Here is a 24,234-nt window from a genome sequence, read left to right on the forward strand (position 1 = left end):
ATGGAAGTGGGTGTGGGTACTCCCAGCCTGGAGCACACACTCTGGACATGAGTGTCCAGAGCACACACTCTCTTTTTTGGTCGCCCCTACTTGCAGAGCAGGATTTTGGTTTTCCCACAAGGCTAACAAAGAACTTCAACAGTAGAGATTCAGGTGATGGTTTTCATCCCTGAAGAGTAAGAAGAGTCCTGAGCCGGTGGGGACGGAAGGGGGCGGAATAATAATATCATTAGTACTTAAGAGCACAGGCTTTGGAGGCAGAGGCCAGCCTGGATTCAAATCCTGGTGCTACCACTAAGCTGTGAGTCATCAGGCAAGGGACTAAGCCCCTCTGGGCCGCAGTTTCACTGACTACAAAATCCGCACGATAATAACAGATCTCACTGTGGTGTTGTGAGGGCAGAATGTAAGGCCTCAGCATAGGACTGGCAGAGAGGAAGGGCATGATATGCAATGGCGAAAATTGATTAACGATTATCTTTTTTGACCCACGGTGGGATAGAAGGTAGAATTAGAAGAATAATGCCTGCTAATAAGGACTGGCTTCTGCAGCAGCCAGTCCTGGACTTATATGGAAGCCGGCAGTGGCCTTACATAGTGAACCAAGAGCCCGGCTGTCCAGCATGTCTGGAGGCCTGGTGGGTAGAGAACCAGGTAAAGTCAAAACTGTAATCACTATAGTTGTGCCTGTGTGCTGCCCCAGCACGTGCTAGGCAAACTTGATGGGCCACATGTCGGTGGATCCTCTCACCAGCTCTGCAAGGCAGGTCTAATTCCTTCCGTTTGACAGATGAGGGAACCAAGAAGTCGCTTGCTCCAAGGCCCCCATTTTGAGCTGCAGAATGGCAATTCTAACCCAGCCCGACTCCTAAGTTCATGCCCTTTGTACACCAGTGACCGTGTCTGCCTTTCCATCCAGCCTCAGTTTCCCTTTTAGCTGAATGAGTTTAGAGGCTGAACTTCTCTTAATGCTGCGTTATTCTCCCAGATTAGGGTTCCAGATAAAATACAGGATGACCCATTAATTGTAACTTCAGATAAACGACAAGTCATATTTTAGCATAAGTAGGTCCCAAATGTTAGGACTGGGACATACTATACTAAAAAAAAAATTACATGAAATTCAGATTTAACTGGGCACCCTTTATTTGTTAAATCTGGCAAGCCTTCCCCGGGTGTCTCTGAGGCCCAGTGGGGCGAGGCCGTGGGTGGTGAAGAGGAAGGGAGAAGGGGTGGGGGGGCCAGCCTTCTGGGACAGAGCCGACCCCGGTTCGGCATGGGAGTGGGAGCGCTGCTGTAGCTCTAGAGAGGCCAGATACCGAGTATGAAAGAGGCAGGTGGCTGGGTCTGAGGAGATGCCAAGTTGGGTTCTTGAGGGAAGTAAAACAGTAAGGTATATTTAGCTGTTGTGGCTTTGAGCCCTAAGGCCAGGAAGCAGACTTTTTAGCCTAAATCCAGATTTTAAAAACAGAAATGGAGTCAGTATTTATAGCCCCAGAAGGTCCCCGGGTCACCACCGCAGTCTGGCTCCCCTGTCAGGGCTCCACCCCTCTGGCCCACACAGGGCCCCAGCCGAGTGTCAGCTGGGGGGATGGACCTTGGGGGTGGAGGTGGCAGGGTCAGGCCCTACTCTCACTTTCACACCCGCTTCCTGGCCCTGGAGCCAGAAAGGTTCCTGGAGTCCAGCCCAGCCAGGCCTGCTGAGGAGGAGTAAGCAAGCGGGAGAGCAAGTATACTTGGGAAGCTTTTTCAATAAACCTTTGAGGGGAAGGTGTGCTCTCAAGGAGGCTGCAGCCTGTGGCTCAGCTGGCCCTGGCTGAGTCTCACCAGGCCTCCTGGACTGCTCGGAGTTGCTGCCCTCAGCCCCGGGGTGGGGAGGGCAGGGCGGGAGGAGCGGGGCGGATGGGGCTGGGAGGTGCTTCCCTGAGGAGAGAGGCTGGCAGCGCGCTCACCTCCTCCAGGCCAGAGGATGCCCAGGTTCTTTCTTGCTGCTCTTCAAAATCTATTTCTCCTTGGACTCAGGGAAGATCGTGGTTCCTGCCCAGTGTAGGTCTTGCAGGGTTAGAAGGGGGGCGCCATTGGAGACTTGATTCCACAGAAGGTCAGAGCCTTCGATCCAACTGAGGTCGGGGTCAGGCAGGGCCTTGGTCAGGGTCACAGGGCTGGCTCCTTTGTGGCAGAGCTGACCGGACAGAACTCAAGGGCAGCCTGTTTCTGTTACACTCTGGGTTTCCCCATCTTCCTCCCTCCCGGTCCAGCCCAGCTTCACTGCATCCCGTAGGTCCCAGGCTAACATCAGGTCTGGGCTTCTGGGGAGGAGGTGGCGGGCTTGCTTTGTCATTTCATCTGCTCGGGTGCCCCTTAGGGTGCTCCTTAGAGATCGTGGGTGCATGTAGGATGTGGGTGGGCCTGGCTTCCAGTTACCCAGTCAAGCCTATTTGCTAGCTTTCTCTTTCTGCCTCCCTTCTCCCTGTTTCTCCCCGTTTCTTCCCCTTTCTCTCTCCCTCTCGTCTCTCTCTCTGGCACCTCTGACAGTCTCCCCTCTTGACCCCTAAATCACTCTGGAACCCTGGCTCTTGAAGCCGGATCTGGGCGCCCTCCCCCATTGCTTCCATTGGGGGGCGGGAGGAGGAGGGAGCAGCGCGGTCGAGGACCCGCTCCCTCCTGGAGTTAATTAGGGAAAACGGAGGAAACGTCCGTGCAATGAAAGGGCTGGGGGAGGGGCGCAGCCGGAGGAAGGAGAGGAGGAAGTGGGCGCTGCCCCCTCCCACCCAGCCTACTTCCCCGCCCCCTGAAGGCTCTCGGACTGCGGAGATTTGGGGCTTGAAATGGAGGCTGTGGAAACCTGAGCGCTGGAGTGAGGAGGCGGAAAGGCCGGGGCTCATCTCTCCTCGGCTTTCTCTTATGCCCCTCCCCCTCTGGTGCCGTTCTTTGAAAATATTTCCCGTCTGTTTCTCAATCCCTGGTTGGTGTCCCAGGATTACTCAGCCTCTCCGGCTTTAGTCACCCTTCCTACCCACTCCCAGGGTCTGGGGTGAGGGTGGAGGGAGGCCAGGGTGGGGGGAACCTCTTCTGCCGGATGGGGGCTGGGCTGGGCTGGGCTGGGCACTCCTGGGGCTTTAACTCTCCAACTGCGGGAGGACTCCAGCAAGAGGCTTCATGAGCTCTGCCAGACTCATCAAAACTCCTGGTTTGTTACCCCCTGGGGAGGCAGTGCGGGAGCATGTAGGGTAGAAGCAGTGACACTGCTGTAGGGTGATGGTGGTGGTGATGGTGGCAGCAGCTGACGTTTAGTGAGCTCTTACCAAGTGCTTCACTGGATGAAGCACCGTCTCCTTGAATCCTCACAAAAACCCAATGAGGTAGGTAATTCTGTGCTTCTCTCCCTTTAATGTGCATACACATCACCTGGAGATCTTGTTAAAATGCAGATTCTGAGTCTGTGATTCTCACAAGCTCCCAGGTGACACTGAGCCAGGGTCAGAATTTGCACTTCTCTGGACCCCAGTTTCTTCTTATGCAGGACGGGAAGTTGGGCTACGGGCTCTCTCTGATGTCACCCACTCTGACATTGTGAGCCTGTGCCTACATTGTACCTAAGACATCTGGTCCTGGGATCATCATCTTCTCAGCCTCTCTCCCCCTCCTGTATCCTCAGAGCAGAGATGAGGTGCAGGCCTCTGGTGGTGGTGGTGGTGACCATACCCTACAGCATACTTAAGATACACTTAGGCCTCACCCCTGCTCTCACCTGTCCTGGCTGGTAGGCCTTGGGCTAGTCTTTTACCTTCTCTGACCCTTGCTTCTCTCATCTGTAAAGCAGGTATAAGAGCACCCATGTCCCTGGAGTGTTGAGTTGAGGTTAAAAGCCGTCACGCAGGTGCAACATCTAGCAAGGTGGTTGGCACACAGTAGGCACTGGTTGCTGTTATGAAATGAATCCCTGGAGAAGCACCTACTCCTAACTCACAAGAGAACGACTCAATGCCCGCTCTGTGCTTGGCACTGGGTGGAACAGGATAGGAACCTGCATGAACCATGGTCTTGGCCCCCCAGGAGTCTGTGGTCTAGTGTGGAGACCAGAGAGGCTGCCTGGAGAAGCGCTAGGGCAAGGACTTGAGAGCAGTGTCTCAGCCCTGAGAGAAATGACAGCTAGCATGTTTGAAGTCACTAGTCTCCGTGCTTTACATATGTAATCTTGGTTATCCTTCAGGAAAACCAGAAGAGAGAGGTACGATTATTATCCGCATTTTGCAGTTCAGGAAACTGAGGAGACATAGGGAGGTTAGGTACACTTGACTAGGATCACAGTTAGTAGGTAAAAGAACTAGGAATGAAACCTAGGCGGTCACTCTGGAGCCTCTTAGCCCTACCCCTTGTGGGTGGGATGGTGTGTCCAGTGCTATAACTGATTGTGCTATACGAGAGTAACTGTTGGGGACCCTGAAGTTTAGCCCCTGACCTTCCCTTGTCTCTGCAGAAGCCGCTGATGGGAGCTCCACCCTGGGAGGGGGTGCCGGCACCATGGGCTTGAGTGCCCGCTACGGACCCCAGTTCACCCTGCAGCACGTGCCCGACTACCGCCAGAACGTCTACATCCCCGGCAGCAATGCCACTCTGACCAACGCAGCTGGCAAGCGAGATGGCAAGGCCCCGGCAGGTGGCAACGGCAGCAAGAAGAAGTCGGGCAAGAAGGAGAAGAAGTAATGCGGAGGCCAGGCCTTGGAGCCACAGGGCAGCCTCCCTCCCCAACCAGCCCAGCCTCTCCCTAGCTGTGCCCAGGCCTCGGATTTTCAGGGCTCACTCCCAGGATACTGGTAGGGGCCCAGGCCATGCTCCCCTTGGGAAACAGAAACAAGTGCCCAGTCAACACCCCTCCCCTGCCCCCAGGGGATTGAATATGCAAAGGGAGTTCTGCTGGGAACCCCCATCCAATCAGTTGCTGTGCCCATGGGGGTAGTGGGTTAGTGTAGACACCATTTATCACACCCCCTTCAGTTACAGCTGAACTCCTCCATCTTCCAAATTCAATCAGGCCCATCCATCCCCTGCCTCCCTCCTACCCGACCCACCCCGCCCTCCTCCTCAACAGCTCCTCTTTCTTAAGTTGTTTGGGGGTGTTGAGGTACCTGGTGACCTAAAAAGGCTCATAGTTCTGAAGAGTTGGAAGGGCATCATGACCTCTTGGCCTCTCCTTCAATTCTCAAACTTCCCCCAAAGCATGGTTTGGTGCCAATCCCTTCACCTCCTTCCAGGACCTGAGACCAAGCTCAAGTTTGGGGAGATACGGTCACCATTCCCATGGTACTGATGCTTGCTGGATTTAGGGAGGGCATTTTGCTACCATGCCTCTTCCCAACACCCTGGGGACCAGTCTTTTGTTTTTCATTGTTTGATGTTCCCACTGCATGCTGTGACTTCCCCCTCCCCAAACAAGAGACTTCACTGCATGTTCTAAGACAGTATGGGGTGGTAAGATAAAGAAGGGAAGGGCGCGCGCGTGCGTGCGTGCGTGCGTGCGTGTGTGTGTGTGTGTGTGTGTGTGTATGTGTATGGGGGGATGGACAAAGCTTGATCCATCAGTTAGCAGGGTCTTGCAGCAGGCTCTGTATGCCCCCTGGGTACTGACCAGATCCCCAAATTCCAGCCATAAGCCAAGCACCAGGCTGGACCCTCATCTATCATATACAGGGCAGCCCAGGCAGCCAGCGGTGGGCTGAGCTATGGGCACCAATGGATTTAAACTGGCATTATGGTCCAAGGAAGCTCCGAGCAGGTTTGGGACCAGGTCCCCTGGAGAGGTCAGAGGGGCCTCTGTGGGTGCTGGGTACTCCAGAGGTGCTGCTGGTGGAAGGATCAGTGTGGCCCCAGCAGGAAGGGTGGGCCAGCTAGACCATTTTTGGTCCCTGGGTTGGGAAGGAAAGGAGCTAGAGCAGGGACCAAGTGGAAAGTGTCAGCCCAGGACCAGGGCTTCTCCACAGGGCCCCTGCAAACGGCAGCCCCAGTCCTTCACCTTGCCAGGTGCCATTTCTTCTCTGTGAAGGCCACTGCCCAGGCCCCTAGTCCGCTCCCTCGTGGCCAGAGCCTGGTTAAAGTCCCCCAGTGCCTCCTTGTGCATAGACCTTCCTCTGCCCACCCCTTCTGCCCCCGGGGTCCCGTTCACGCAGCGGGGCTTCGCGAGAACCCCACCCCGGCCCTTGCAGTGGTGTAGAGCCCTCCCCCTCTTTCGGCTGGTGTAGAATAGCCAATAGTGTAGTGCGGCGTGCTTTTCCGTAATGGCGAGTGGGCCGCGGGCGGCGGGCTCCGCGCAGCCGTCTGTCCCCGAATCTGCCTGCGGCGGCCCGTGCTGTGTTTTGTGCTGTGTCCACGCGCTGCGGCGACCCCCTCCCGCGTCCTGACTCCTCTAAGCGCTTCTCTTTGCATAGTCACGTAGCTCCCCACCCCACCCCCTTCCTGTGTCTCACGCAAGTTTTATACTCTAATATTTATATGGCTTTTTTTCTTTGAAAAAAATTAAAAGATTTCTTCTGAAAGGTTCACCGTTTCTATGTAAAAGATGGGGGCTCCTGGCATGTGTGGATGAAGTGATGAGCTCAGAGTTGTATGCTGGAAGACGAGCGGGATCGGGAGGCGATTATTGTGTTGCGTGTTGGTTTTGGGTCATTGCCCGAGAGTCTGTGTATAATTGTTAAATGCGGCAACACCGTCGTGCATATATATAATGGTGTGCGTTGACCGTAATGGTGCTTGTGGATCTGTACCGCGTGTGTGTAATCGGCTTGCGGGTCCGCTGTGGGGAAGGGGATTTCTGAGCGCGACGTGGCAGCGTGCGGCCGCGGGTTCAGTTGTCTGTTCGCTGCTGTCTCCAGGCAGAAGAGGAGACCCGGGCGAGGGGGCGGCGCGGGCTGGCAAATAGAGCTGGAGAGGGGGCCGTGGACGTTTCCTGAGTTCCGCCCCTTCCCTGCTAAAATGACCACCCCGAGCGCCCTGCCAGGCTTCGCGGGAGGAGGGTGGGCTCTCCTCTGCCAGTCCTCCTCCACACCCCTCACCTCCCCCACCCTCCCTCCCAGGGGGCTGGAAATGCGTGTGTACCGGGTGGGGAGGGGGGTGGCGGGCGGTGTCAAGGGGACAGAAAGGGTATGGCGGACATAAGATTGCCCGCAGGCGCAGATGCCCTCCCTCCTTCCTCTCTCCCTCTCTCCGTCCTTTCCATTCACTTCTCGCCTAGCCCGTCTCCCGCCTCCTCCAGCCTCCTGGAAGCAAGGAGGGATTCGAGGTTGCTGCCGCCAAAGAAGCTGCAGGCAACAGAGTGGGAGGAAGGGGCGGAAGGACATAAAGACAGACCCATTGGGGTTTTCAGGGGGGTCGGTGAGGGCAAGGGCATGCCCAACCGCAGGGTTGGGGGTGGCTGTCTCTGGGTGTCCTCTGTACTCTCCCAGAGCCGGTCAAGCGGTCTGCCAGCTTCTGAAGTCTGTTGTCATGGAAACCAAGGCTTCCAACTAGGTAAGCGTCTGGGGGCGGCTTTCTTGCGTGGGAGGAAGGGTGGTGTGCGTGGCTGCTGAGATGGAAGCAGGGTTTTGTTTCCGAGAGCCAGGCTGCAGAGGGCGGGGTGCTGGTCGCCTGGGTTCTATTCCAGGCACGGCAGGAGACTGGCAAAGCGCGTGAGCAGCTGTGGTTGGTCGGTCCCCTAATTGGTATGTGTGCCTATACAGCTCTAAGCCAGAAACGCGTGGCCTCTGGGGGTAGGGAAGAAGGAGGCAGGGAACCCACCTCCACCTCCCCAGCCATACTAGGGAGGCAGCTGCCCAGGCTCCAGGGCTACTTAAGAGGCTTTTATTTCCAGTTCCAGAGCCTGCCCAAATGGGTTTGTGGTTCCTCTCCAAGCCCTTCCCTTTCTGTTCTGGACCTGGTTTGTAAGATTTCTTTGTGCAGGTCACAGTGTGCTCAAACAAGTCTGGCTCTGTGAGCATCAAGTCACCTGGAGCATGACCTCTGTCTTTTGACCTCTGCTGGGCAGGCTCAAGTTTCCACCCCAGGGTAAGCCCTAGCCTGGAATGTGGTCTGTGGACACCAAAAGTGAGTGTGGGAGGGGAATACGGGAGAATGGCAGAATGGCAGTCATAGGTTTCCCTTAGCAAAAGAGGCACAGGTACTGCCAGGAAACTGCATGTGAAGTGTGGGGTCATGGGGAGGTGCGGTCCCAGAACTGAATCCAAGAAAAGGGTTCCAAGCCAAGAGGCAGCAATGTGGAAGGGTAGGGGGGCTGAACTGGGGCCCTACTCCTTTACAGAGGGCAAATGGCGGGACAGAAGCCACTATGTATGAATCAGTTCTAGCCCTGCGCCCAACCGTAGTGTCTGGCACATGAAGGTGCCGGCACCCTTTTGATGATTTTGTCAGGTCAGTCGGGCTTGAGGCAGGACAAGAGTGGAGAAGCCTGGATGAGAGTGAAGACAGATAGTTCAGAAATTCACAAAGGAAGCGGTAAGGCAGTACTGTTTCAATGCTTTATTAACAACAGTTGGAAACAAACCCAACAAACTGGAGGTGATGACATCCCAGAAGCCCAAGAGGTGAGGGGAACAGGTTTGCATTTTGTCCCTTTTTTATTATTATTATTAAATGCATCTTAGCAAAAGTAGATTAAAAAAGAAAGGGTCAAAGCCCCAGATGTCAGCAGGGAGGAGGGGACCTAGGGGAGCAGCAGGCCCCTATACCACGGTCCTCCCAGAAATAGCTCAAAGGAGCTGCTGTTGCCCCTTCACACACAGGCTCTAACAACCAGAACCCTCCTTCCGGGCCTCAAGGCCTCCCTGCAGGCGCCCTTAGGTCTCCTAAGCTCCCCCTTGCTCTAATAACTGTACTTTTAGTGCCAGGCCCTACCAGTGCCATTCTCTCTCTCCCAGGGGTGGGAAGCTGAAAGGAGCACAGGAGGGCAAAGTGTCACCTTGACCGGAGAATCTGAGCTTCCTGTGGCTGGGACCGCCAAAGAGTCTGGCCTGCCCACTGCAGAGAAGAGAGCAGGGTGGGGCACAGCCTGTGCGCACTGCTCCAGAGTGGCCAGTTAGCATTTGCACATTTGGCTTGATAAATATATTAAATTTATAAAAACTCTTGTCGTTTCAGAGCTCCCACTACTCTTAGGCCTGGTCCAGCTCAACAAGAGAAGAGCTTCCCCTTGCCCCAGAGTCAGATGCTGGGAGAGAGAGTCTGCACTGGCCTCAAGGTCCCAGAGGCTTGAGGGCTGAGGTGGAAGTCCAGGGGCTTGTTCAGAATTGAGGCTTGTGGGGAGAAATCCCAGGGACTCTGGAACCTGCCCTCAAAGCCTCTTACATTATGGAGGGGAAAGGAGGAAGGAAGAGTTATTTTCCTTAATAAAAAAAAAAAAAAAAAAAATTCATATAAAAATAGATCCTTTTGCAAAACAATTTCTCAGCCAGGAGGCTCCACCTCCCATTTCCCTGGAGACAGAGGATAAGGTGTTGGGATGAGATGCACCAAAGCTCTAGGGAGGGCGTGAGAAGGGCCTGTGGCTCAGTAGCCTAGGGCTGGTGCAGAGGGTCCAGAGAGGCCAGGGCACAGAGCATGGCAGCAGGCTGGGGGCAGGTCCCACCTGTGCCATGCCTGCCTGCCCTCGGCTCTGGCCTAGGCCACAGGAGAACAGATAAAAGTGGTCCAGGTTCTTTTTGTTTTGGGAGGCCTTTCCCAAAAAGTGGGATAAGGGGGATTTGCTCCCCACTTCCTTGGAAGCATCTCCCAATGCCACACGCCTAGTGATAACAAGAGCCAGGGGCAGGAAGAGTGGGGAGGGGGGGTGACAGCAATGAAAGGAGGGACAGAGCCCAAAGGTTCATCAGCCCATGCTGTTCTCAGGGCCAGAGAAAACACCAAAGAAAAGCACAAACCCAGCAAAAGCCTACGGGAAAGGTAGGGGCTGAGAAAGCAGGTGGGGCCTTGTCTGAGATGAGGCCACGGAGAACAGAGGAGACACTTGGGGTTAAGGCAGCAAACACAGAGCCTGCTTTGGTAATAAGAGAGCCAGAGCTGGCTGGGTTGGCCTCAGGCCTCCCCACACTGCCCTTTCCTTCTGGCCTCCAGGCAGCTGAAGCTGTGTGTGATGATGTACAGAGAGCAGCAGGCTGGAGACAAAGATGGGGTCAAGGTGATGGGAGTGGCCACCGCAGAGGAATATCTCTGTGACCCTTCAGGCACATGCTGCAGGGCAGGGACAGTCTGGAGCTCCACTGAGGAGCTGCCATGGCCCCAGGACCTGGCTTAGCTTGCACGGCCGAGCAACTCCTTGGCCTCCTCAAGGATGGTGGGGACTTCCTCGCTCTTCTTGGACATCTTGGCGGGAACACAGGTTATGGCATCGTCCCTGGTCAGCACTGATTCTAGCTGAGATATGGCTGCACACCCAACCTTCCTGTTGCCTGCAAGAGAAGACATGAGAGATCTCGTCCATGGAAGGCCAGTTTCGAATCCCTATCGATCTCTACGGCAGATACTCGGCCAGAAGCCATGCACACGTGGCGGCCCTGTCCAGTTCAGAGGCCCTTCTTTTGAAGAAGGAGGGGAAGAAAGCCAGGAACACATGGAAGATACCTTTGCGGTGGGGAGGGGGGCAAGCAGGGAATATGCGAGTACGGTACAGGTAGGAGAGCAAGCTCTTGAGTTCCTGTGTGAAAAGTAGTAAAAAGTTTGAATACAGCTACACAGACACAACGGAGTTCAAGTATCAGCAGTGTAATGTAAAGAGAGAGAAGTACTCAAAACCTGTTTTCTCATCAGAGGGTTGTTGGAAGTAAACAGACTCAAGCTTAGTAAACAGTTATTATGTTTGTTTTCTTGGCAGTTCTCAGGAAGCTCCTAGGCCAAAATCACTTTCAGTCAGCCCTGGGCAGGGTTGTCCCAAGCGGAGGAAGGCCTTTAGCAGGCGGCCAGAGGGACTCCCGCAAAGAGGAGCAGCAGCCATGCACTGACGTCACATGATGCCACACTCGCCTGGGTTCCACCAACCCTCCCTCCCTCTCGCCGCGCCCACACGCTGAGCTCTTTTCCACCTCTTCAAGGGCAGCAGCACGATCCAAATGCCAAGGGCTCTACAAGGTGTGCAATATGTGTGTGTGGGTGTGTGTAGGGGGAGGGGTAGCGAAAGGTATGTCAGGGAAAGCAGAGCTGGGGTCAAGGATGGCCAGGATGAACCCCACAAAGAAATCTTAGCCCAATTGGCTAAGGGATAGTGAAGCTTCAGTTGCTACCCTAAATAGGAAGAGAAAAACCAATCCATGAGTTACTGTCCTAACTCCTGGGCGTCATCCCCAAAACTCTCATATTCATTCATGGAATCCACATTTATGGTCCCAGTATCCTCAACAAGAAAGCCGTTCCTTGGGACCATGCCCATCTCATGCTGTCTGCCTCTTCCCATGCCCTACAAGTAGCGCAGAGAGACTGCAGGTCCCAAAGAGCTGCCTGCCAGGGGTGAAAGAAGCCGGACACAAAGGCCACAGATGCTATAATTCCATTTCTGTAAAATCTCTAGAATGGGCAAATCCAGAGACAAAGTAGGTTTGTGGTTGCCAGGGCCTAGGCGCAGGGAGAATGGGTATGGGGTTTCTTTTTGGGGTCATGAAATGTTGTGGAATTAGTGGTGCTGGTTGCACAACCTTGTGAATATGCTAAAAAACACTAAATTGTATACTTTAGAAGGGTGAATTTTAGGTATGTGATTTATATCCAGTTAAAAAACAAACAAACAAACAAAAAAGATAACAGCTTGCTGGGTCATGGGAAAGCTGGGTGGAGAAAGCAGTGCCTAAACCTTAAAGAAGCAGAGACAGAGGCGAGAAGGCCAGCACTCCTAAATGCAGGACAGGGCAGCGGCAGGGCACGAGCAGGAAGGAAGAGGTCCAGAAGAGTCGGTGAACAAAGTGTCCACTTTGCCTCCTTGAGACCAGCAAAAAGCTTTAGGTGGGACGGAAGCCAAACAGGGTCAGAGGGCCCAGGTCTTCACCAGGGCTGTCAGCCTCTGCAGAAACATGACCCAGAGCCACTGTGTTCACAAGGCAGAGGCTACCCGCGGGTCAGCTGGGAGCACACAGCACGCCCACAGGTTACCAATTTACAGGTCTCCTCCTCCTCCTCCCAGGGATGGACAGGATTGTCTACCAAGAGGAGAAAGAATAGTGAAGACCCTGGCTGGCAGGCACAGGGCTCATCTGGTTACGGGGGAAGGTGTGGGACCAAGACTCCAGGGTTTCACACAAACTACTCCTCGGATTATGAACGTGTAATGATGCCTCAGTGACGGATGGGGGAGGAAAAGGGCCCGTAGGAGTGCGACTAGGATGGTCTCCTATCTCCAGCAAAATCTTCCTCAGACCTGCTGAGTTTCTGCTCTTTTTTTTGGAATACTCCCTTCTCTAGGACCCTACTTGTCATGTCCAGAAAAGTCAGTGGCTTGATTATCACTTTGCTGCTCCTTTGAATTCAGTCACGAGCAGCTGAGAAAATACTCCAACTATATTTGTGTGTGTGTGTGACTCCAGGGGTAAGTATATGTTAAAATAATTTCTGACTCTGGACCCAGGGAAAAGGAACACTGGGTCTTCAGGAACACCTATCTTGGACAACATGGGAAAAGTCAAAGTACAAGTGTGAAGTATCTTCAGCTGTTTCTCTCTTTGGTTTCTTCCTCTAAAACTAAGAAGATACCAGTTGTACCTTATCAAGCACGTCTCTATATTTTCCTAGATTCAAAAAGCTTCTGATGCATTGTGGATTTCATAAAAACTGAGTGGATGGTAAGTCAGGAAAGACCAAAATTTCCCTTTTAAGCCTAGAAGGTAGGTATACTAGGCATGGACGTGATGTGGCCTAAGGTCAGAATCAGAAAAGAGAAAAAAAACTCTTGTTGGAACCGGGAACAGAATCGAGGAATCCTGGCTGCCACTCTGGCTTCAGGGCCACAGTTATGCTGAACAGCTTGACTATCCAGAAGACAACCTCTCCCAGCCCTTCCCTAACTTGGGTACTTGTTAAGACGATTGAAAAGTAGCCACAGAAGCAGATACATATTTTGACTCTATGGGACCAGGGAGGATTATTAATTCCTAGTAGTCCCACAGACTGTGGGGGAAAGGGAACAATCCTGAGACACTGGCCAAAGCTATCTGAGGCCAGATTTCTAGAAGTTAGGGGTGAGCTACATAAAAACACCAGCGAAATATAACACTAGTATAGATGAATTGGAAAAAGGTTAATGATTTGGAAAAAAGATATTTATAACACACAGGCTAGGAACTACTACTAAGGAGGAAGTACTCGTTAATAAGCTTCCTTAGGGAAGAGGAAACTAGGACAGATGGGGCAGTCATTACCATCCTAAAGAACTCATTATTGTCTACAACACTCCTAATTATAATTCCTGTCCTATTTTTACAAAAGTGGAGGGAGAAATAGTGGTGGTAGAGGATATACTCTTAACCTCTCTGGACAGGTGGTCACTGGAAGACTCCCTGAAGCAATTTCACTATGTCCAGGGCTCTCCTTGCCGGAAGGTATGAAAGAGTATTTCTGGCCTACACAGAGGGCTCGCTGTCATCTCCTGCTCCTCACATAGGCTTAGTGGAAATATTCCTGGACTTGGATTCACAACAGTGGGTTACAGTTCTGGCTCTATCATTAGCCAGTTCTGTAGCTCTTGGCAAGACCTTATCTGGGTCTCAAGTCCTGTTACCTACGAGAAGGTGAGATGCTAATCATTGGAGGTCTTTAGCGCTGGTCCCAACTCTAAGGTTCTATCAGTGTAGGGAGAGCTTAGCGGGAAGCTGGGAAGTGGCAGAGGGAAGGAAAGGGAGAGGGAGATGAATTTCTTTCTTTCCTTGACTTTTATCCCAGTGAGCAGATGGCCTGTATATAAGAAGCCACAATTCAGACATGGAGATAAAGTTGAGTCATTAAAACCACAAGCTGACTCAATCATCAGCCTGAAATAGTAGCTGTAATACAATCACATGGATTCTTCCCCTTGACACTCAAAGCATTGTTCTCCCACACCCTGCAGATCACAGCAGTTTACATGTCACTTTTAATGAACCAGCCCTGATAGTAACGCTCCTCTTCCACCCCCTCAATGGGTCTTTGTATACTGGTCACTCCCTCAGGTCTCCAGAGACCAGAAGATGTTTTTTAAACATTCCTTTAAATCCCAGGGCAAAGGCTGTGTCTTTCAATATGGACAGCTGCCTTTCTGGGACGGAGGAGGGCTGTGAGGCAGACCTGCATAATAGTGCTTCGGTTTTTAGCTCAAATCAGTCAGTCAGCAGGAACAGTCAGACAGCCAAGCACTGGGTGGACCAGCTAAGTCCAGCAGCCAGTGAGGGAAACCTTTATAGTTTTACAATGTGGCCTTCTGGGTCCAGTCTCTTTCTTTTCTTCTCCTCTTAATCCTACCGTCACTGTACAAAAAAAAAAATACTAAAGCTATAAAGGGCCCTGGAGACCACTCTACCCCAACTCTTATTTTAGACGTGAAGAAATTGAGTCCCAGAAACGTGTCTCAGGTAATCTAGACAGCATCAGTTGGATGTGACATTGGGTCTTCTGATGCCTACCTAGTCCTATGCTCTTTGCACTCTACTGTGATGCCTGGCCTTCTGTTTATGTTTAATGGAAGGCCATGTCACTTTCTCGGAAATGAATGTACCAATGTCTACAGGGGTTACCAGGGTAACTAGAAATGTCTCCCCTGACTCTCCCAGGTATGTTCGGTGTGTTTAGTGACCCCAGAGCCCAGAAAGATAAGGATACAAGATGGAGCCAATTTAAAAAGTATACAGTTCTCATTTTCACCTTCTTTTTGCTTCAAAATCTCCTCCTAGTCCTTCTTGCACTGGGAAACAGTACTTTGACTGAATCAGGTCCTCTGCTGAAAAGTTAGGTTCTAACAAAATCCCTGCTTCCTCGGCCTGTAAGTCCCGGTTTCTCACTTGGGAAGAAGTAGAGAATGGGGCCTTCCAGGAGAGGGAAGCCACTGATGTCTGGCTGCCTGTGTCCAGGAAGCATCTGGGATTCTGGTTTAGTTCCACAGGAAGAAGCTTAAAAGGGAATTCCCCACCAAAGTCCAGTGAAGACTGGCACTTAGCTGAGAGGATAGAGGAAAATAGGGAGAGGCAATGTATTTTTGTTTACCTAGAAACGCTTAATGTCAGGCCACATCACCTTATATGGTGGGGAGGAAACAATGTCGCAAGAATCTCTAAAGACTAAACACACCAAAAATACCACTAGCTTCATACTCTGCCCAAACCTAGATCTATACGACTAAACACGCTATCCCAGAAAGACCTAAGTCAGTCCATCACACTCACCTCTCCTCGTCTCCAGAAAGCCTGTACTCAGAGGATGCCAGAAAATAGGTAAGAGTTGTAATGAGGGATTCTTCTGTTTAGGGCAGGTTCTGAAGTCCTACAGAAGAGCCCTCCGAGGGAATTTCCCTCTGGGTATTCCGAGTATTGGCAGAAACAGGCAGTCAGCCATTCACGAAGAAACTCACAGTGATCTACAATGTTTGGGCCAGGACGCTGACTCTGTGTGGGCTAACATGCTCCGTACCCTTGATCGTAAGGTCACCTTTACAGGCTGTGACAGGTACTATAGGTCCTACAGATACCACTGTTAATAGCTAAGCAGTGTCCAAAGCAAACCACACAACTCATCTGTACAATAACCTTGAAGTGAAGCTCCTATCACACAGGCCTAAAGAATGCATCAGCCAGGGAACAGGGAACATAGCTTAAACCACCTCAGAAGTACAAACTCTTAATGTTGCCTTTTCTGTAACGCCCACCCTTCAACCTAGGAACGAAGCCATCATGCCTAGCCCCAAAGGGCCTTCACCAGACTCAGTGGTGCAGGTCATGAGGAGTAGCTTTGGCCATACCTTCTTCTGGACCAGTCTCTTGGCCACTATATACTTCCCTCAAAGGCAATTTAACCGTTGATCCTTCCCCATACTAATGCCTGGATCATTTGTCCTCCTATCCCCATAGTAATTCTTAGAGGCTCTGGCTCAACATAATCCACTTAAATCTTCTGAAGGTCGGGAGAAGAGGCTGCGGGGGAGTAAATGGGGTAGGCAAGTGCAGTGGAGGCCAATTACACCCAAGAAAAAGGCGGCTTTCAGACATAGCACAATCCTTCGGTTGAGATGCTCCTCTACATTCTTACATCTGGGGAGAATGATGCCTAGCCTTCTCTCTATAGGATTCTATACTTTCTATTATTCTCCCTATCTCTTCTGCTTGTGAAGCTGAGAGTAAGGACTCTTGACTTATTTTCTCTATATTCCTACATCTAATGTACAGTTTTGAATTTACATCAATTTTTTTGTTCATATACACACAAACGTCTCCTCAAATCTCTGTGCCCTGCACAGTGGTTTGTTTATTCTATGTTTCTGCTTCAAGAATGAGGAGAGACACAAGAATAATCAAATGTAGTATCTGTTGTCAGTCCCTCAAGTCCTAGTTCTCCAAGTCAGTACTTTCTAACATGGTTGGAAGAGGACTAGGTAATCCACTCTAGATGCAGGGACTATTGTGGGGAAGTTTCTAAACCCTCAGAACATCATTACCTGCTCGTTAGCCCAAGACAGGCAGGACCAGGAACAGAGAGGCCTCACTGCCTTCCTTCAACACACAGGCTGGGCTCCATTTGCTGACTTACCCTGACGGGGTCCTCTCTTCCGCCGGAATGCTGCGCCTGACTGCAGGGCTTCCAGAAGACTGTCCATCACACCTGTCTCATCGCCCTCTGTCATGAACAAAGACGGAGATGTAAGCTCTTTAGCCCGAGTAGCACTCGTGTTGAGCCCCACAAAAAATGCACTGCTACTGCATTGCTTGCCCTTGCCCACAGTTTCTCAGGGCTCAGAGCACACCGAGGGCTCAACCTCAAGTCTCACCGGCCATGTTTACTTGTGTCTGTTTGAAAATGGTTAAAACAAAAGGTTTCACTGGTTATCAACCACTGCAAACCTTGGATAATTTTCCTGCAGTGCCCTCCTCCCTTCCCACCCGCATCAGAACTAGCACAGAGAAGTGCAGACCTGCCTGACTGCAAGACTGGGATACGTACAGAGACCAGGATTATGACATTAATAAGGAACTATATCGCTCTCTATTTATCCTGAAGCGTTTCACCCCAGTTTACATAAACCTCTCAGGGAAAGCCTGGTTCCAGTTTCAGAGCACGGCTGAGGAAAGATGAGAGACCACTGATCAAGAGTGTATTTCACTTAAGTACTGCCCCCAGTGGCTGCATCTTCCAGAAGTCAGCTCTGCATCTAAGAGGAGCTTCTGGTTGGAATACAAAGAGTTAATGTAGAATCCTTATTCCAGCCCACTCCGTTTCCATGGCAACAGCTCAGGGTGGTGAAATCTGAAACTGTGAAATCCCTCGGAGCCGGTAGGCTGCCAGCCACAAGGCTGGGCTCACTGCTCCCAGTGCCGCCTGCTGGCCAAACACCACCAGTGCAGCTGACCTACATTCGAATCTCATGTGCTTGCCCTTGGGGACATGGACCAGGGCAGGCTCCCCTGCGCTGCCTGACGACTGTCCCACAGATCAGCTGGAGTCCACCTTTCCCTTTTACGTCCTAAACAGTAACTGGGGACAAAGCCTAGAGGCCTGGGGAGAATGGGGGAAGATGAAGGATACTTAGTGTGGGCTTTTTTTAATGGCATTACATATACAACTGGAGTAAGGGCAGGGGAACTTCCCAAGAAAGTATAAAGAAAAGACAGAAATGCAGGCAGTTCTGCTGCTTCAGGTCCCTGGTCGTGCCACAAAGAGAAGTCCCCGGGAGCAGGAGTGTCAGAGCAGCCCTTGCCTCTCGTGCTCAGCAAAGCATGGATTCTTGCCAGACCCAGCAGCCCAGAGAACCTCTTTACTTAGATGGCTCGTAGCCCCTCAGGTTCAAGAAGGGTGGCACCAGCTCAGGGCTGTGTGCAGTGGATGCTGGATTTCCGCTGCCCACAGAGAGAGCAGCCAGAGAGGGGCAGGGAGTCAGCAGCAGGAAAGAAGTAGAAACAGGAAACAGAGGGCCAGTAATTGAGGCCATATGTTTCAACAAAGACATGCTTCTGAGAGTGAAATAGAGATTCTGCAAGAAAGAAGAGGGTGGCCAGCTCCCCTGCCCCCTTTCCAGAAGTTCAATCCATTTACAATCTGATAGGTGTGTACAACTGTGCTGAGGTACTGGGGACACAATACTTGGTGAAATAAGCAGAAAGAGAAGGAGCAGGGCCAGGAAAACAGTTTGGGAAAAAGAACAAAAGATGTACCAGAGGGTATGAAAACTGGACGGGGAAATTTTTGGACAGGCAGAAGGCGAGAGTACATGTTACAGCAATACTAAATCACTGGGGAGATGAGGCAATGCAGAACCAGCAAAGGAGGGAAAAAACTGAGAGTCGAGCACTGGAACGTGCATGTAACGGAGTCGGGGTTAAAGTCCAGCATCAGGATCGTGGAGGAAGAAGGCTGACAAAAATCATTTGCCAGGAGTTGAGCTCAGACATAAGCTGTTCTCTAAGAGAAGGCAAGCCATTAAAAGACAGGAGCAGGGCCAGGAAAACAGTTTGGGAAAAAGAACAAAAGATGTACCAGAGGGTATGAAAACTGGACGGGGAAATTTTTGGACAGGCAGAAGGCGAGAGTACATGTTACAGCAATACTAAATCACTGGGGAGATGAGGCAATGCAGAACCAGCAAAGGAGGGAAAAAACTGAGAGTCGAGCACTGGAACGTGCATGTAACGGAGTCGGGGTTAAAGTCCAGCATCAGGATCGTGGAGGAAGAAGGCTGACAAAAATCATTTGCCAGGAGTTGAGCTCAGACATAAGCTGTTCTCTGGCCTCTAGACTCTAGACAGAGAAGCCTTCCAAATGTTCCTGTCTCAACCCATCGGCCCTTCGCCTTCGCTTCTTACCAGCATTCATGTCTATGAGCTGCTCTCTCTTCTGCTGCTTCTCCAGCCGCTCCTTCTCTGCCTTCTCCTTGGCCAGTTTTGCTCGCCGCATCTTCTCCTCTGTCTCCCGCCGCTTCTGGTTCTCCTTGACTGCTTGCTGTGGGGGAAAAATGAACACGTGGGCATGTATGCACTCACACATGTACACACCCACCACCAACCAACATGAACACAGTGGAAAGTGAGAAAGGTCCACGAAAGCTTCAGTCGGCAGGTATACCCTGCTTACCACAAACATATTCTTAAAGTTGTGCAGATCCATGAAGAATTCTTCCACAGACACCTTCTTGGGGTCAAAGAGGAAGTACTCGCCCAGCTCCTTATAGAGCGTCTCCATGTTAGAGTGCATCATCCGCAGCTTGTTATACTGTTCCTGTGCATCCTTCACAAAGCTGTGCAGCCAGAGAGTAAAGAACCAACACCAGGAAGCAGACCCACTTCTCTAGCCCTGAGGACGATTCACAGATGTGTACTGGCATGCACAAGGATGCGCAACACAGCGCTGTTCATATTAGCAAAACCCAGAAGCAATCTAAACATCCAAAACGGGAATGGTTATCCATAAACTATGGTATTCCTAAAGAATAGGAAGTGGCAGTTTAAAAAGAGACTGTTCTGCATATACTGCCGTGGAAACAGGGCCAAACATATTACGTGCTAAAGCAACACAATGCAATTTTTACTAAAATAAATTCATTAGGGTGCAAATCAGAGAGAAGTCCCGTGGCAGTGGTTATCTTTGGGAAGGGGAGGGAGAAGGGAATATGTATGTGTGTGTAGTATGGGGTGTGTGTGTCTGGCAGGTGGGGAGATGGGGCAGAGGGCAAGGTCTCAAGGGAGACTTTTACTTTATCTGCATGGTTTGATGCAAACCACAACAATGAGAATGCTTTCAAGAACTATGCATTTAATGAAAAAACATTTTTTAATGAAAAACAATTTTTTAAGGAAAAATTTTATACCATCATATCTATCCTGTTGTCCCCCCACAGGAAGTTCTTTTTTTCCTAGGGGGCAACTCCCTCCTTTCAGGAAAGGATATGGTCATTTTTTCAACGAACTTGTCTTTCTCATCTGTGGCAGCTGGAAAATTCTGAATATCACGTTCCACATCAGAAATTTGTTTTTTCATCTGATCTAGGTTCTTTTGCAAGTTTTCAGCAGAAACTAAAGTAGACACAAAAACAGACAGCAAGAGCTTACTACCTCCAGTCTCAATACCCTATTCTGTTCTTCAGGGCACTGCTCCAGTCTGTACATCCAGCTGGTACTTAATTATTTTAGTCCTCTTATGTACTCTCTAATTGTTTCACACAGCTTTTCGGTAAAACTATAAATTACTTGATGATTAAACCTCCAGCCTCCATAAGCTGTACAATACTAAGAAGAGAAGAGAGGCTTCATTTAACAAGAATCTATGAAATCCCCCGGGATCTTGGTCTCATTTATTTTGGAGAACAGGGTTTGGGAGGAAGGAGACATTACACAGAAATATAGAGGGTGGGAAGAAATCTGTTCCCATTTCTACTGAATGCTGCTTTTTCTTTGCCTAGTCCCAGGATGGTGAGGCCTGGTTTTTGCTAATCCAGGCTATGCTTTCTGAATGAGAAAAACTGCTGACTTAAACTAAAAATACCTGCCTTTCTTCTAGTTGTTTTTTGGTGTCTGGTGCTTCCCTAAGAAGGGAAAGAGTGCTTCCCACTTCTGTACATGGAGACCTCTCTTCTGCCCAATACTCCTCCCTGTGGCTTAGATGTCATGCCTATGTTCTCTCCCGTTCCTTAAAATTGTCTGAACTGAAAATGATCTAAAATCTACACTGAGTCTTCTTTCCCTACCCCATGCAGAGATTTCTAGGGCTTGGAACCACCTTCTAGCTTCACCCCAATCTGCCTCACCTCGGCTGGCTTTCTCCACGTGGGCAAGCTCATCTGGAAACTTGAGGACCTCGGGATAGTTATTCTCACACAACTCAGCCAAGAAGTGCAACAACGTCATCTTCTGATCTGTGGACTTGGTGTCTCGAAGCTTGGGAGAAGAGGAGAAATGATGAGTCCAGACACGCCCACGATCACCTCAGGCTGACAGCAGTTTGCCACACTGGGCTCCTAGAGGCCACAGCCTTCCCTTCCATCATCCCGCTCTAACCCCCTGGTTCACCTTACAGAGGAAGCTGATACTGAAGCCAAAAGCACCAGCATTCCTGGAACCAGCATTCATATAGTTTCCAACAAGCAAGGTAATCTCCAGGAGGCTAGAGAAGTTCTCGCTCTTTCGCAACTCCTCACATGCGGCAGTGACAGAAACGATCTCTGGCTTGATATTCTCCACTTGCTCACTGAACTGCAGCTTGAAGAGGATGGCATTGAGGCGAGGCCGCAGGCGGGGCACAGCGCCCATCTGGGGACAGACAAGCAGTTCCATTGTAACCAACAGAGAGAGAGGAAAGGAAGAAGAAGATACAGGCTTAAGCCTCCTATGGCAGAATCTGAGTTCCAGAGTAGGGAGGAGAAAGAGAGAAAGATGGGTTCAAAATAGACAAGAGGCCAGGAGCAAGTGCCCCGGATGCTCTCGGGGAGGAGGGCGTCAGAGAAGAGTCTGTGCCACAGGCCTCACTCACCACCACGCCGAACTGCTCTGACTCAGCCAGATCATCATATTCGTCCTTCAGTTCGGAAAGCATTTTTAACTGCTCTGGCTCTGGCATCTGCTTAATGAGATTCTGCAAGACAGAAGGGACTGTCTAAGTTTGAGGGGGATGAGCTGACAACTTGAGCCTCCTGTCAGTCCCTCACTCTGCCCAAGGACCACTAAGAAGGAGACATGGGCTGGGGTAGGGGGAGGTGGGGGAGGCAGCTAGTGAGATGGCAGGACTTTTGAAAAATATACCAGAAATAACCTGATCACCAGAGAGATGGAAGCTTATATAAAGCCAGCATTCTTTAAGTTAACGATGCTTACAGAGTCCTCATCGTCTAGGCAGAGAGGAGACAGAGCTAGTGTATAGCAATGCAAAGAGCCAGCTCCAGAATGACCTTGCTTCTTACCTGGATCATAGACTCAGTCAGAACGGCCTCATTCACCTCCAGGATGACATTCTTAATCTCTTGATAGGGCATGCGGAAGGAACCCAAAAAGATTGCTGCCAGGAAATGAGATATAAAGACATGTTCTTCTCAGTCTCTTCCCCCTTCCAGCCCACCCTACAAACCTACGCTGGACAACTTTCCTAGGAGTGCTCTCTTAAAGTCATGATCAGAAACCTCCACCAGCTCCCCACGGCCTGTATAGTTAAGATCCAAGTTCCTGAGCCCAGTGTTTAAGGTTCCCACCTCCCAGCTTTCCCTCCCACGAATCCCCACATTTATGTCACACGCCAGCCGCACCGCTCCAAGCACCACATTCTACAAACACCTTGTCTTTGCTCGCACAGGAAGTCTTTGATCTATCTATATACATCAAAAATGTTCACCCTGTTCTATTTTAGTTCCTCACTCCCTTGACTCCATCCTCAAAGCTGACACTACACCTTGAAATGCTCTGATTCTTAAATTGCCACATCCCATTCCCCAACGAACACTTCCCATCCTTTCAGCTCTCCCACTTACTAATCCCTAAATTGACTCTTCAACCTCATCAGAGTGCTCTCTTGCATGCTCTCTCTTTCCCACGAGAGAGATGACCATTCCATTTTCTCTGAATGTCTCAGTTCTACTTTGCTTTCTCTGTTTAACCTAGACCCTGCAGTCTACCCTTTCACTCCCACTCTATTATTACTACTCTTCTTATTCTCTTGTTTCCTTCTCCTTCCAGTCCTTAGTTAACCCAGCCATCTCATATCTCTCCTCTTACACCTGGGCTGATGAACACTGCAGATCAGATTCTACGAATCTGAAGTGGCACCGGTGATGGTGGGGAATCCTTTCTGTGTGTCTCTAGTCCACGCTCTCCTGGCCCTCTTGGCAGCTCCTCCATATAAAATATCCCCATTCTCCCAAATGTCCTGCCACTTCCCCCACTTTGTTCTAAAAAGGCCTTGCTGCTTTTTTACTGAGAAAAATTGAACCCATCCGTCAAATTACTTGCTAAGCTTTCTCTCATGCCACTTATAAACTGAGCACTGGGGGCCCTCAGTTGGAACCAGACTAGAAAAGGCTCGAGTAAGGGCTATTTTGGAATCATCTAGAAGAAAACTTGTGCCAACACTTCTGTAAGCTTAGCAGAACTATATCCATATACTCATCCTTTTCTCGTGTTTCAACAGAACAGGTAGCCCTAAGGACCTTTTCCTTCAGCATATACAGTGCGCCTTCCGCATCTGTGGATACAGAGGGCCAACAATACTACACCCATTTTATATAAAGGACTTGAGCACCCATGGATTTCGGTATACGAAGGGGGTCCTGGAACCTATCCCCCACAGATACCGAGGGACAACAATATACACATTCAAGTTTTTCCTACCTTAAAAAAAGAAATCCTCCCTGATTCAACATTCTTAATTATCAACTTCCTTCTTTCCTTCACTTTATAACATTCTAAAAATATAACAGTCTATTCTTGCTTCCACATTCTCATTAATTCTTCTGTCCCCACAAAGTCAGTGAAAAGATGACAATCATTTGTTGAGTGTATACTCCATGTAAGACCTAGTATCTTAAACACAATCTACATATATGATCTCATTTAACCCTATTTATAATAATGTATAAGTTTGTATTATTAAGCACATTTGACAGAAAAGGAAACATCCTTAAAGAAGTTAAGCTACCCGTCCAAGGTCGCACTGCTAGTAAGGGTTGGAGCCAGGATTTAAATACAAACGGATTCCAGAGCTTCTGTTCTTAACACTTATGCTATACTAAAATTATTCTTGACTAGGTCACTGACTTTCCTAATGCCAGATCCAAAAGACACTTGTCCTGTCCTGATTTTACTTGACTACTACTCCCACTTCTTAGACTATGTCAGACTATTTTTCTTGCTGTTCCTTTCCAGCCTCCTTTGAGGGCTCCCCTTTTTGTTACTTGACCCCCCAAACATTAATGACCTTCAAAGCAAATTATTGGCTTCAACTATGACTCATATACTATCTCTTAAATTCTTATCTCCAGCCAGACATTCCTCCTGATTTCTATACCCAAATGCCTAATACACCCATCCTGTTGGAGGAGTCCCACAGAAACCTTAAATTCTA

General features: G+C 50.3%; 2 protein-coding genes across 18 annotated transcripts in view; one reads left to right on the top strand and one right to left on the bottom strand.

Annotated features, from left to right (window-relative positions):
• Nucleotides 1–6,515, top strand: part of LOC102983402 (protocadherin gamma-C4) — a 169,933-nt gene extending 163,418 nt beyond the window's left edge. For 13 of the 17 annotated variants that reach the window (XM_024123525.3, XM_024123534.3, XM_024123540.3 and 10 more), the window contains one exon: nucleotides 4,481–6,515. In XM_024123525.3, the coding sequence (XP_023979293.1) occupies nucleotides 4,481–4,707 (227 nt within the window). In that variant the 3' untranslated portion in view covers nucleotides 4,708–6,515. The remainder of the gene's footprint in view (nucleotides 1–4,480) is intronic. The other 4 variants (XM_055086808.1, XM_024123566.3, XM_028493321.2 and 1 more) reach the window with 2 other exon arrangements.
• Nucleotides 6,516–8,488: 1,973 nt separating this feature from the next.
• Nucleotides 8,489–24,234, bottom strand: part of LOC129392350 (protein diaphanous homolog 1-like) — a 42,497-nt gene continuing 26,751 nt past the window's right edge. Inside the window, exons 4-13 of the mRNA XM_055086810.1 lie at nucleotides 22,085–22,179; nucleotides 21,658–21,759; nucleotides 21,198–21,437; nucleotides 20,936–21,065; nucleotides 20,079–20,204; nucleotides 19,267–19,430; nucleotides 18,999–19,134; nucleotides 16,732–16,818; nucleotides 12,121–12,167; nucleotides 8,489–10,433 (exon numbers count right to left, since the gene is read on the bottom strand). Coding sequence (XP_054942785.1) covers nucleotides 10,395–10,433; nucleotides 12,121–12,167; nucleotides 16,732–16,818; nucleotides 18,999–19,134; nucleotides 19,267–19,430; nucleotides 20,079–20,204; nucleotides 20,936–21,065; nucleotides 21,198–21,437; nucleotides 21,658–21,759; nucleotides 22,085–22,179 — 1,166 coding nt within the window. The 3' untranslated portion in view covers nucleotides 8,489–10,394. The remainder of the gene's footprint in view (nucleotides 10,434–12,120; nucleotides 12,168–16,731; nucleotides 16,819–18,998; nucleotides 19,135–19,266; nucleotides 19,431–20,078; nucleotides 20,205–20,935; nucleotides 21,066–21,197; nucleotides 21,438–21,657; nucleotides 21,760–22,084; nucleotides 22,180–24,234) is intronic.

This window comes from Physeter macrocephalus, chromosome 8 (assembly GCF_002837175.3).
Source record: "Physeter macrocephalus isolate SW-GA chromosome 8, ASM283717v5, whole genome shotgun sequence".
Lineage (NCBI taxonomy): Eukaryota > Metazoa > Chordata > Mammalia > Artiodactyla > Physeteridae > Physeter > Physeter macrocephalus.